This window comes from Megascapheus bottae, chromosome 6, assembly GCF_031878675.1.
Source record: "Megascapheus bottae isolate mThoBot1 chromosome 6, mThoBot2.hap1, whole genome shotgun sequence".
Lineage (NCBI taxonomy): Eukaryota > Metazoa > Chordata > Mammalia > Rodentia > Geomyidae > Megascapheus > Megascapheus bottae.
In genome coordinates this window covers 6,868,398-6,881,388 of record NC_143514.1, presented here as the reverse complement: position 1 = coordinate 6,881,388, position 12,991 = coordinate 6,868,398, and the positions used below count along the sequence as shown (strand labels likewise).

Below are 12,991 nucleotides of genomic sequence, written 5' to 3'. Positions count from 1 at the left end.
CTCCTAAACCGTCCGGGCACCGCGCGCGTCCCGGATCGTGCGTGCGCCGCAGGCTCGAATGTGCTGGGACAGGACTTTTGACGAGCGGAACGGAAAGTGCTTCTTCCCCGGGACTCTGCTCCCGAGGTTAGGTCTTCTGGGTCGGGAGTGACTCGCCTCAGCCGCAGCGTGGCTCGTGGCTGCCGCATCCGAGGCTCCGGAGACATTTTTTTTGGCCCCCGGTGTGGAGGCACGAGTGAGGGTCGTGAGCCATCGCCTGGATGCCATTTCCTCCCGGGCCAAGGGCTGCTCCTTTGCCGCCAGCTCCCCCGCCCTACGCACAAGTGCTCCCTTAGTCTTGCCTAGTGCGTCCCCGCTCCTGACCCCCTTCCCGCGTCTTAGAGGTCCCGGGCGCTTCGCCCCTTCAGCTTCGCCACCTCTGGTGTCTAAGTGAATCCGCGCGCTGCAGCTTCGAAGCCGGGACAACCGGCCGCCCGGGACCCGGGCGCGGGGCGTTGTGAGCCGCGAGCCTTCCGGGGGCGGGAAGGGGCCGGGGGCTGGGACGTGGGCCGGGCTGGGGGAGGAGGCCGGAGCTGGGCCCTGGGGCAGGTTTGTGGCCCAACCCCAGAGGTGGCTGTGGCGGCGGCGCACGGGACTCGCGCCACCTGTCCGAGTGCCACCTGGTGCCAAGCCCCTCCCCCGCGGGGCGCGCTCCTCCCCGGCCGGCGCGCGTCCTCCGCCCGGGCGCCGAGGCTCCGGGCCCGAGGGAGCGGATCCGCGGCTCACAGCGCGTCTCCTGGCCTTCCAGTGCTCCGAGTGACCGCGCGCGGACCGCGCCTCCGGGGATCCTTGGAGCCGAGTGGGGCGGGCGGCGGGCCACCATGCCGCGCTCCTTCCTCGTCAAGAGCAAGAAGGCTCACAGCTACCACCAGCCGCGCTCGCCAGGCCCCGACTACTCCCTCCGCCTGGAGACGCCGCCGGAGACGGGCCGAGCAGGTGCGGGGCGCGCGCGCTAGGCGGGACTGCTCCCAGGGTTCGGGCCCCCTATTCCCCAGGAACTGGGGGTGGCAGCCCCGATGCCTCTCTGACATCCTGTTTGCTCCGGACAGTCGGGGATCTCCCGAGACGGCTGTCGGGGGGGGGAGGCTCCGGGGTCAGAGGCTGGGGTCGAACTCAGCCCGGCCCAACTTGACTCCCTCCCCCCGCGCCTCTCCGCAGACGGCACGCCGAGCTCCGGGGACGCGACGGCCGAGCCTCGGGACCGGTTGTCCCCCGAGTCTCAGCTCACCGAGGGCCCCGACAGGGCCTCCGCGTCCCCAGACAGCTGCGACGGCAGCCTGGGCGATCCGAGCTCGGAGTTCGAGGACTTCTGGAGGCCTCCGTCGCCCTCCGTGTCTCCAGGTAGGGCCCGGTGGGACGCCGCGGCGCCGGGGGAGATCCCCTGGCAGCTGGGGACAGGCTTACTCCGGAGGAAGATCATGGAGGGTGGGACGGGGGCGTGGGGCTCCCCTTCCAAGGTGGTGGAACCCCCTCTCCATCCGTACGAATGGAATTGGACGGTAAACGAAAACAGCCAGGTTTGGTTTTCCGACCAGAGCTGATTGTTTATAGTGTGTTAGGACCCCAGGATCTAGGCCACCCCATCCCACCCTCAAATCTCAAGCAGAGGTAGGATCTGAGCCTGCCAGAGCTGGGAGACAAGGGGGTCGGGGGTGAGGAGAATCTCAGTCTGCAGCTCAGTTTGGGTTCTAAGAGGACCCGTGTGCAGAGCCTCTGGCTTCCTGCATCGGTGGGTGGGGCGTCTCCCCTCCCCACAGGGCTCCCTTCAGTGTGTTGACACGTCCAGGCCGCAGCTCCAGTATCTGTGAGGCACGGGTGGGGATGTGGGGCGGCCCAAGACACAGCGGGGCAAGACCCGGGTGCAGCTACAACCCCTCCAACAGAAGCTGGGGTGCAGCCTCTCACCGCACTGGAGTGTGCCATTGAACAGATTTGTAAAAGCTCATGAGCTCGGTTCAAAACGCCATCCCCAAGGTGGTGGTGACTAAACGTTATAAATTGTAAACATGATTCTGAGAAACTCTCCTATCACACTGTCACCAGAATGGGGCTGGGGAGCGCCTCTCCCCCTTCTCACTCTCCCTTAGCCACCTCACCAGACTCTTGGCGCCTCCTTTTCTTTCCTGCCCTCCCTCCTTCCTGCATGCCTGCCTGCCAGTCTGCCTGCCTGCCTGTCTGTCTTCCTTTTTTCTCTCTCCCTTCTTTCTTTCCTTTCCTTTCTGCCATTCCTGGGCTTGAACTAAGGGCCTCGAGCTGTCCCTGAGGATTTTGCTCTACTAGTGCTCGACCATTTGAGCCACAGTTTCCCTTCCGGCATCTTGGGGGTTCCCTGGAAATAAAGTCTCACGGACTTCACTGCTTGGGCTGGCTTTGAACCGTGATCCTCAGATCTCAGCCTCCTAAGTAGCCAGGATTACAGGCGGTGGCACCAGTGACCCGCATCTCGCGGTTTTCTGAGATTCGTCTAATTAGACCCTCACTTAACTGTCCTCCTGCGTCCTGGCCCAGGGATTCTGTGGGAACAGGGAGAGACAGGGAGGGCCCTGGACCCCGAGGGACCGGAGGCCGGGGGACCATGGCTTCCCCCTCGCTCACAGCGCAAGTCCGCGTGTCCCTGTGGACGCCTGGTGCGGGGTCCCGCGTGCTCCCCGCGGTCCACCCCTCTCCTGGCCCCGTCCCGGGCGCGTTTCTCCCCGCGGTGCCCCCGCGCCTCGCGCGTTCTAACGAAGCTGAACGCGGGACGGTTAGCGGGCGTCCTGTGCGGGCCGGCGGCCTCCTGCCTGCGAGCCGACGCCGTCCCTTGCCTCCGCAGCCTCGGAGAAGTCGGTGTGTCCGTCGCTGGACGACGCCCAGGCCTTCCCCGTGCCTTTCAAGCCCTATTCGTGGAGCGGCCTGGCGGGCTCCGACCTGCGGCACCTGGTGCAGAGCTACAGGCCGTGCGGGGCCCTGGAGCGCGGCGCCGGCCTGGGCCTCTTCTGCGAGCGCGCCCCGGAGCCGGGCCACACAGCCGCGCTGTACGGCCCCGAGCGGGCGGCGGGCGGCGCGGGGCCCGGGGCGCCCGGGAGCGGCAGCGGCGGCCCGGGCCTGGGGCTCTACGGCGACTTCGGACCCGCCGCGGCCGGGCTGTACGAGCGCCCGGCGGCGGCGGCGGCGGGCCGGCTGTACCCGGAGCGCGGCCGCGAGCTCCACGCGGACCAGGGCGCCGGCGTCAAGGTGGAGTCGGAGTTGCTGTGCACCCGCCTGCTGCTGGGCGGCGCCTCCTACAAGTGCCTCAAGTGCAGCAAGGTGAGGCCCCCGCGCCCCGCGCCCCGCGCCCCGCTCGCCTCCGGCGCGGCCCGCTCAGCCGCCCTCTCCTCTCCCTCCCCCCCCCCGCCCGCCGCAGGTCTTCTCCACGCCGCACGGGCTCGAGGTGCACGTGCGCCGCTCCCACAGCGGCTCCAGACCCTTCGCCTGCGAGATGTGCGGCAAGACCTTCGGGCACGGGGTGAGCCTGGAGCAGCACAAGGCCGTGCACTCGCAGGTACGCGCCGCCGCCCGCGGGGTCCTCGGCGCCCTCGGCGACCCTGGGCGTGGAGAGGAATGTGGGCGATAGCCGGCTGGCAGGCAGGCAGGCTTCCACCGCGGGAGCTCAGCGTCGTGGGCCTCCGGAAGGTGCTCCCCGTGACTCCTTGGGGGTTCTGGTGCAAGCTGCTCGTATGGATCTGGTTTATCAGCCCTGGTTCTTCACCTGGCTTGGTGGTTCCGTAATCCGCACCGACACCCCCCGCCCCAGACTAGGAAGGAGGGGGTCTCGGCTTCCTTAGAACACCCAGGGGCACGTCTGCCCAGCTTGTCCTTCCTTCATTCGTTTATTGTTACTCGTTGGCTACCAACAGGTGCCAAGTACTTGAGGATAGTCCTTTAGTATTCCAGGTTTTAGACAGGACGACCGAATGGCGATTGAAGTTTAGCTGAGAGCCAGAGGGGGGCAGATAAGCAAACCAGTGCACAGATAACTGCATGGGGGGGGGGCAAGTTGGTAGGAGAATGCTCATTTACAAAGACTGCTTAGAAGAACATCAGCCCCTCTCCTGCAGCGCCCACAGTGGCTGGGGAGGTGCGGGCCTGTGCTCACTGGGGGTGGAGAGCAGTGCGTTAAATGAGTGTCAGAAATGCAAGATGGAGGTGCGCGTTTCTGCTGCGGGGTGTGGAGAGTTGTGGTTGAAAAGTGTTTTGGTAGAAGAAGCGTTTTAAAGGATGTATGTTGACGGAGAGAGTGAAGCCCGTGAAGAATGGAAATGGACGAGGAAGGAAGGATCATGTGCAGGCTGTGATAGCCAGGAGAAGCTGAGAGTTTGGGGTGAGGTAAGCAGTGAGGAGCAGGAGTCCTGGGTTCTCTCTGCAGGAGCGCAGCTTTGACTGTAAGATCTGCGGCAAGAGCTTCAAGCGGTCATCCACCCTGTCCACACACCTGCTCATCCACTCTGACACCCGGCCCTATCCCTGTCAGTACTGTGGCAAGAGATTCCACCAGAAGTCAGACATGAAGAAGCACACCTTTATCCACACAGGTGAGCAGAAGGTCCTTGACTGGTAGAAACACCCCGAGGTCCACAGAACTCTCCTCCCTAATGTTTTGGCCCCTGTGAGTGACAGAGGAGGCTTTCCAGTTGGAGTGAATCACAGCAGCAGGGGGTTGGGGGGTGACAGAGACAGATTCTCTTAGGTTCATTCACAAATATGGTTCTCCCCAGAGGGGCCTTGAAGCAACAACAGGTAAATTTGAAGCAACAGCAGGTAAACCTGCATATTTTCTGTCCTGGGGGAAAAATAGTTCCCCCCTAGTTTAACAGCTGCTCCAGCTTGCCGCCTAGTATGGGTGAAATAGCGAGTGTTGCTCTGCATGTTTACCAAGACATGGAGGACTTTTCTGTGGGGCTCCCACACAGCCCCCTAGGGAAGGGGCTTCGTGGCCTCCTCTGTGTTTTTATTTTATAGAGAACTGTTTAAAAGATAGCAAATATTAGTAATTTTTTTCTTGTGACTACAAGTCCAAGATGCAAAAAAAAAAAAAAAACATTCCTCACTCCTACTTTTGAGATAAAGAAAGTAAGGTACAGAAGAGTAGAATAACATGTCCAGGGTTATACTGCTAAACAGGTAAGCCCGGGCTCCAGTTCACTACTGTCTGACTTCTCAGATGTCTGCATTTGACCTCTTTATCATGTTGTACTTTCAGTCATGATAGTTGGCAAATTCAGAAAGTTTCTGTTCGCTTTTTCTCTTTTCAAAATGGCATAAAATTCATGCCTGGCCAGTGGTAATTCCTTACCTATAGTAATGCTCTGTAATTCACAAAATGCTTTCAAATCTGTCATTTTGCTTGACCTTTCCTACCACCCCATAAAGTAAAATAAGCTTCTCTAAATCATCTAGTAGGTCAGAGCCATTGAGTGATTTACTAAAAGTTAAGACTACATGAAGCATGGAGCCTTTGAGTGCTCTGTCTTCCAGTTCTGGCCTCTTTTTTTTTTTTTGACACTTTATGTGCAGCTGTTTTTTTTTCTTCTTCTTCTTCTTCTTTGTTGTTGTTGTTGTTGTTGTTTGGTTGGTTTTGGTGCTGGATCTGGGGCTTGAACTTAGGGCTTGGATGCTGACCCTGAGTTGCTTTGCTCAAAGATAGTGCTCTAGCCACGGCTTCACTTCTAGTTTTTTGGGGAGAGGGGGTGGGAGGGTGTTAGTTGGGTATAAGAATCTCATGGAATTCCCCCATACACACACTCGGGGCTGATTTCTGTCATCCTCACATCTGAGTTTCCTGACTAGCTAGGGTTACAGATGTGAACCACTGGTATCCTGCAAGGTAGGGATTTTAATTCTAGGAACTATGGGTATTGAAGACATCTTGGAATGTCTCTAAGAGCAGTATCTTAATAGTCAATAAGACTTGGAATCTGGCAATTTTAGTGCAGAATATGAGTATTTTTTAAAAAAATCAATGTGTTCCAAACACCTACTTTTGTGTTTGTATTCTTAGATAGTAGTTATTTGAAAACAAAACAAGTCCTGTTTAAATGATGCGTCCCCCCCAACCACCTGAAATTCCTATTCAATCCATTCTTTACACCTAAAAATATCCAAACCACCAAACAAAATACAGCTAGGATCCTGACTGAATGAAACATTAAGCCCTTATCACACATTGCCAGACTTTATTTATGGGATTTTATTTAAAACTCTAAACAGTATAAATTTTGTTGGGTGACTCTTTATCCAAGAAATCAAAACATGAAAACAAAAGTGCAAGAAGAGGGACTGTGGGTTTACTCAAAAACAAATGTCAATCTGTTTTGTGCTTTTTCCTCTAAGGCTGAGTCCTTATCCACACCGCCATGCTTGGGCTAGGTGGAGCTGTATACCATTTGTGTTCTGTTTGTGGATTACCAATCTGTGGTAGACGTGCTGTCATATAAAGAATCCTGTGATTAACCTCACAGAAAGAAAGCACAAATAGAAAAGGGTCTGCTGTGTTAAGTACTTTATGGCTCATATGGATTTTTCAAATAAGACTTGGGGAAATGTCTGTCTCAGATTCCTTCTGCCATCTTTAAGGAGAGAGGGGACGGCTTCACTGGTCAACATGAAACCAACACCCACTTGGAAACTCAGATTTGAAAACTTCCTCTGAACTGGAGCCGAGTCACAGGGTTTGTGGGACAGTTCCGCCCACCTCCTGTTGAACATCTGCTCTGGGGGCTCCCTGCTTCTACAATCAGGGGAGCCGGGATTCAGCTGGGCCGGGCACGTGGCCTTGGCTGTTTCCGTTTGGCAGGAAATGGTTTGAGGCCTTTGGCTGGGAACCCCCACTCAGAAAGTCTCCCACCTGGTGACCCACGGCCTCCGGGTCTACAGGCTGGGATGTCAGTCGTGTCAGTGCGTCACCCCACAAGTTGCTAGAGTGGGTCGTGCAGCCAGCTGCTGTGGTGGGGGCACGCACGTGGATCACTATGGATCCCCTACTCATACCTCCTCCCCTCCCCGCAGGTGAGAAGCCCCACAAGTGCCAGGTGTGTGGCAAGGCATTCAGCCAGAGCTCCAACCTCATCACCCACAGCCGCAAGCACACAGGGTTCAAGCCCTTCGGCTGCGACCTGTGCGGGAAGGGCTTCCAGCGGAAGGTGGATCTACGCAGGCACCGGGAGACGCAGCACGGACTCAAGTGAGCAGCCCGGCTGTCCCCCGGGCGAGCTGCAGGCGGCTCCTCCACACTACCGCGGGCGGCTCTCCCTCCCGCCCCACTCCTCACCCCCGACCTGCAGTCTGCACTTCTCTCCGGAGCGAGCTTTCTACCTTCCTTCCCAGAGCTGCCAGGGCCACTTTTTGCCCAGAATGGACCCTCCCCTACCCCCGCTCTTTGGGCTCCTCAACACCTGGAAGATGCAAATTCCAACCAGGATCAGATACAGTCTTGGATCCTTGCAGTCCTTCACACTTCAACAGACAGCAGCAGATAGCAGACATATTTCTTCCGCTGTCTTCACTCTTGCTGGGGTCTCTTGGTGTACTTATGTGAAAAGAGGAGGAAATCACCATTTACAAGTGGACACTAGGCTTAATGCGCTCATTTAGTAAGGACAGCTGTGACTTTTTTTCCTTCTGGAGAGTGTGTTGACCCTCTTTTTATTGGGTGCTGACTATAAACCATTTCTCCTCCTCTAGACTAGTTCAGAAACTGATTTAGGGAAGGAGTTTGATTCTTCTGAAAAGTACCAGATGCTGCAACATCACACTTGCCCCAGAAAGAAGCAGGGGGAAAAAACGGATTTGGTCAGAGCTGTTGTGTGCTGGAAGTCTGCAGGGCATCGTCAAAGGAGGCAAGACAGTAATGCCTGTGGACCAGATGCATTCGTTCACTCAGCATCCTGGGGATGCAGTTTAAAGCCACAGCTCCTTGTCCCCTAAAAGCTAACAGTTGCACCTCCAAGCTGCTGAGGTCTGTTTTTTCCCTCCAAGGAATTCCGAGAACAAGAGTATCTCGAACCTTCCCTTTTGGTTCTTATCAAATATAAACAAAAAGTAGTTGAAGAGTTACTTCAAAGATTCATGTACATATCCAGTTTTTATTGTTCAGCTGGCATCTTTCCGATGTCTGGGCCGGTAGGCACGTGGAATCCTTTGTCTCCTAACTCCTTGGCCCTCCATGTGTACCCTATAAGGGAAAAATGGTATTTTTCGTATTTTTACTTTGATGAGATTTGTAAATGTTTTTGGATCTTTTTGCAGTGCATTATGTTTGTTAGTACATATTTATTAGAGTGATGTTTTAAGTTAATAAAGTGTTAAGACTATTGAAGCTTGCCTCTCATTTAGGCAGTGAACTTGGGTTTTCTGTTTTGCTTTATTTTATTATTTTTCTGGGTAGGAGAAGCTGGCACTGAAGGAAATTAGTGATGTTAAAAAGGCAAAGTAGGGACCCAGAGTTTGGCTTAGTGGTAGAGTGCTTGCCTAGCATGCATGAAGACCTGGGTTTGAGTCCTCAGTACCACATACATAGAAAAAAATGCCAGAAATGGTGCTGTGGCTCAAGTGGTAGAGATCTAGTTTTGAGAAAAACCCAAGGACAGTGCTCAAATCCTGAGCCCAAGCCCAGGACTGGCAAAAAAAAAAAAGGCAAAGCAGACAAGCCGATATCCAAAGATAGTGAATACCTGTAGGGATGTTAAGAGCTCTGACCATGCACAGGTACATCAATTCTCCCACAGGAGACTTCCATTTTTTTTCTTTTGCAGAGCAGAAGATTCCTAGATAGGTAAAGAATCATGGATTTGGCTCTGGAGATTGGATTCCTTAGGCTCTGTTACAAATAGGCTATGCGACTTGGGCAAATCCTTTGGTGTCCCTGAGACCAGTTTCCTTAGCCATAAGATGTGGATATGGGTTCACTTGTCCCAGTCCAACTGACTACTTTGCTTCCACAGAGAAAGGACAAAAAGTATGCAGCTGGTTAGCTGCGGTATGGTAGCAAATTACAGAGCTAAAGGTGAAACGACTGAGCTTATTTGTTGTTCTATACTAACCATATCTCCAGTTGTCAGGACATTGTCCTGCACAGCTCTGTTTATGTGGTCACTGTTGAATCTTCAGCCCCCAGAACAGTGCCTGGCACACAGTAGATGACTGCTTTATCCTGGGCACGGACTCTACTCTGCAGCCCAAGTGTGAGGAGTTGCTTGATACTAGGAAACCAATAGGCACATAGGACTTCTTCTGTTGTGGCGGTGGTAGGAATTGAACTTGGGGCTTTGTACAGACCAAGGTGGGTGTTCTACAGCTGTGTTACCCTCAGCCAGAGACTTTCTGAGTCGATGATTTAGGAAGGTCTCATGGTGCTTTGCTCCAATCCCTCTAAATCTCTGTCCTTGAAGACCTTCTTCCATACCAGTCTATTCTCATCCAGAACTTAAATTTGGTTGCAGAGGGGTGATAAATGGGACATCTGGGAGCCACTTCATAATGCCCCGCCCTCTGAGGCAAAGCCACAGTGGACAATGCAAATCACCCGTCCCCATGCGCCTCCACACATGCGATTGGTTATTTTCCACCCAGTGTAGAAAGCAAATTATACTGAGGGGTGAATTGAACTGATTGAAATCTCTGAATCTCTCCTCTCCTACTCTGTCTGATTGATGACATTTAAATCATTTAGCCCATTTTCATGTTCCCTATTTATATTATAAACAAGGAGAGCTTTTTTTTTTTTTCTGAAACAGGGCCTCACCATGTAGCCCAGGCTGGCCTTGAGCTCACTAACCTCATAACCTGAGGCTGCTGAGTGCTGAGATTACAAAAGTGAACCATTTTTAGTCTAGGAGCTGTAATTTTTAATGTTGACTGCATGTCTTGTTTTTGGATAGCCATTATCTTGCTCTCCCTGGTTCAGAATCAAAACAAATTACTGTGCCTGTGACTGTGTGAAATTTGAAGACTGCAAATATCTCTTTTAATGTTATTACTTGGCTCCATTAAAAATAGATTGTGAATATTCCATGTCCCATTATTCATGAGGCAGGTTCTATGCCTTTTGTCTGCTGGAGTAACAGGAGAAACGGTAAGGAGAGACACCAGAGCACACCTTTGTTTCTTTCACTAAATTTTTAATAATACCTCCAGCTAGCCAGTTGGTGAAGCTCAGCTCTTGCACAAAAGTGGAAAAGCACAGCTATCTCTTGAGAAGCTCAGCTCTTTCAGGAGCTAATTTGAGTTTGTGTTCATCTACACCAGACATGATTAAATTACCTATCAGGTGTGCTGAGCTATCAGGATTCAGGCCATGTAAAAGGTGAATTTCATCTGATTGATTTGAGACACAAATGGAACAATGACTTTTGTTTTAAGCCCCGCCTCAATTAAAGGGACAGCAGAGTATCACTGTGCTGTGACTCTTGCCTGCCATTGCCCTGGGAGCTGGGTATCGATAGTGATTTGACCTATCTTTTGATGCTTGCTTATTTAACCTGATCACTCCAGGGCAGCAAAGAAGCACAGAGGAGGCTTCTCTTTCTCCTCCTTTGTGGATCTACAGTACCATATGTTTAAATTCCTGCTCCTATATTATCTCTATAGTAAAAACTTCTCAGGAAGTTAATAATACATTTATTTTTAAAAATGTTTTTTTGGTCATGGGACCTGAACTCTGGGCCTGGGCACTGTCCTTGAGCTCTTCAGCTCAAGCTACCACCCTACCCATTGAGCCACAGTACCACTTCTGGTTTTCTGGTGGTTAATTGGAGATAGGAGTCTCATGGACTTTAGTGCCTAAGCTGGCTTTGAACTGCGATCCTCAGATCACAGTCTCCTGAGCAGCTAGGATTCCAGGCCTGAGTCACCACACCTGGTTTAAATTTTTCGTTTTTTTTTTCTTTTTCGGTTTAAAATTTTTTTTTAAGAAAATTCACCCATGGTGGGCCGGGAGTTTGGCCTAGTATAGAGTGTTTGCCTAATATGCATGAAGCCCTAGGTTCGATTCCTGGGTGCCACATATGCAGGGGGGGAACCCCAAGGACATGCCGGTGCAGTGGCTCAAGGCTGTAATCCTAGCTACTCAGGAGGGTGAGATCTGAAGATCAAAGTTCAAAGCCAGCCCAGGCACAAAAGGACCTGAGATTCTTATCTCCAATTAACCTCTAGAAAATGGGAAGTGAGGCTTGGCTCAAGGGTAGGGTGGCAGCCTTGAGCTGAAGAGTTCAGGGGCAGCATCCTGGCCAAGTTCAAGCCCCATGACCCACACACATACACAAAACCCGAGGACAGTGCCCAGGACCTGAGTTCAAGCTCCAGAACTGGCAAAAATGAAAAAGAAAAGAAATTTTACCCAAACCTTTTCTAGCTTTAAAGTTTATTTTTTTGTAGTGTTCTTTTCCAATCATCTACAAGTGTGCATTTATAGTTTATATTTTTAATCTGGGAATAGGGTATGATTTATGTCTAGCTACTTCTTTACCATCTGGATACATACATAAATGATCACAAATGAGAATTTGAATTTTGTGATTATTTTTTGACATCTTAGTATTTATTTTTTTAAATGCCTCAACATCTATCATTCTGAGTTATATACTAATTTTTCTTAAGTTTTTTTATTTTTATTTATTTTTTGCCAGTCTTGAGGCTTGAATTCAGGACCTGAGCACTATCCTTGGGCTTTCTCAAGGCCAAGCTCTACCACTTGAGCCATAGCCCTAATTCTGGCTTTTTTTTTCTTCTATGTATGTGGTACCAAAAAATTGAACCCGGGTCTTTGTGCATGGTAGGCAAGCACTCCTACCATTAGGCCAAACTCCTGGCCCAACATCTTAGTATTTAGTAGAAATCTTGCAGCTTATGAAGACTTGTTAAGAAAAGGTCCTTTTCTTTTTTAAGTTCAATGTTGCCTACTTTTTTTTTTTTTTTTTTTTTTGCTAGTCTTGGGGCTTGAACTCTGCACCTGGGTGCTGTCCCTGAGCTTTTTTCTCTCAAGGCAAGACACAGTGCCACTTCTGGCTTTTTTGAGTAGTTTGTTGGAGATAAAAGTCTCATGGAGTTTCCTGCCCAGGAAACTCTGGCATTTGGCTTTTACTTACTTTTTAAATGAAATATCTTGAGCATATTGTAAAGAGAGAGGTAAGGAGAGAGAAAGAGAGACAGAGAGGAAGCATACTTTGTCAGTCTATTTTCTCCTATTCATGGAAGGATCCAAATTTGCAAGGCTTTTTCAAGCCTGAATCTGTTTTAATGTAGAAGAGAAGCAAAAGAAGGAAGTTAGATTTTTTTTTTCTCGATGCTAGTTTTACAAGCTTCATTGAGGGTTTTTTTTTTTTTTTTAAATTTTGAGTAAATTCGGAAGCCTGGTTTCAATTCTGCCTTTTCACATGAATTAGACAATTTCCTAGGTTGCCCTTTGTGAGAAGCAGCAGTGATTTACACCTCTGCAAGGTTGGCTGCAGTGGTGCTGTTCAGTTATTCTGAGGGTAAGCATGACTCCTTGGGAGATAAGCACCATATTTCCATTCACTTCGTATTCTTGTCCATATTTTGCCTCTGAATGATATTTCCCAGAGATTTCATGACGTCTCCACTTCCTCTTTTCCCATACTAAAGCCACTCTTCCTGGACTCTGACATGAATATGAATGACAAGCTCTGAACTGGACTTGGGGGCCCACCATAGCATAATGTCAGCACCTACCATCTTTAGGGCTTCTTTTCTGAGCCATTATTGGTTACATCATGTCTTTAGGCACTATGTAACAGAGAAAATAAAGCAAAATTAAAAAATAGAGTTAGATGACCTTCAAAACTCCTTTAAATCCAAAGGTACTTTGATTCTCAGATCCTCTTTTTCTGAGTTTACAAATTTACGCTGACATGACAACTTTCTAGGCATGCTTGAAGTGTGTCCTTAACTCAGAGCAGGATGGATGTGTACCACATACTGA

At 51.2% G+C, this 12,991-nt stretch overlaps 1 protein-coding gene across 1 annotated transcript; it reads left to right on the top strand.

The window, feature by feature from the left end:
* The first annotated feature begins 797 nt into the window (after positions 1-797).
* Positions 798-8,360, top strand: Gfi1 (growth factor independent 1 transcriptional repressor). Its single transcript, XM_090334200.1, has 6 exons — positions 798-975; positions 1,198-1,380; positions 2,852-3,324; positions 3,422-3,559; positions 4,424-4,589; positions 7,063-8,360. The coding sequence occupies exons 1-6, from the start codon at positions 861-863 to the stop codon at positions 7,239-7,241; spliced, it is 1,254 nt and encodes a 417-aa protein (XP_090190326.1). The 5' UTR covers positions 798-860; the 3' UTR covers positions 7,242-8,360.
* The last annotated feature ends 4,631 nt before the right edge of the window (positions 8,361-12,991 follow it).

Coding starts and splice junctions, on each gene's coding strand:
- Gfi1 (XM_090334200.1), top strand. CDS start 861: ATGCCGCGCTCCTTCCTCGTCAAGAGCAAGAAGGCTCACAGCTACCAC. Junction 1,381..2,851: donor GTCGCCCTCCGTGTCTCCAG/GTAGGGCCCGGT, acceptor TTGCCTCCGCAG/CCTCGGAGAAGTCGGTGTGT. Junction 3,560..4,423: donor ACAAGGCCGTGCACTCGCAG/GTACGCGCCGCC, acceptor TTCTCTCTGCAG/GAGCGCAGCTTTGACTGTAA.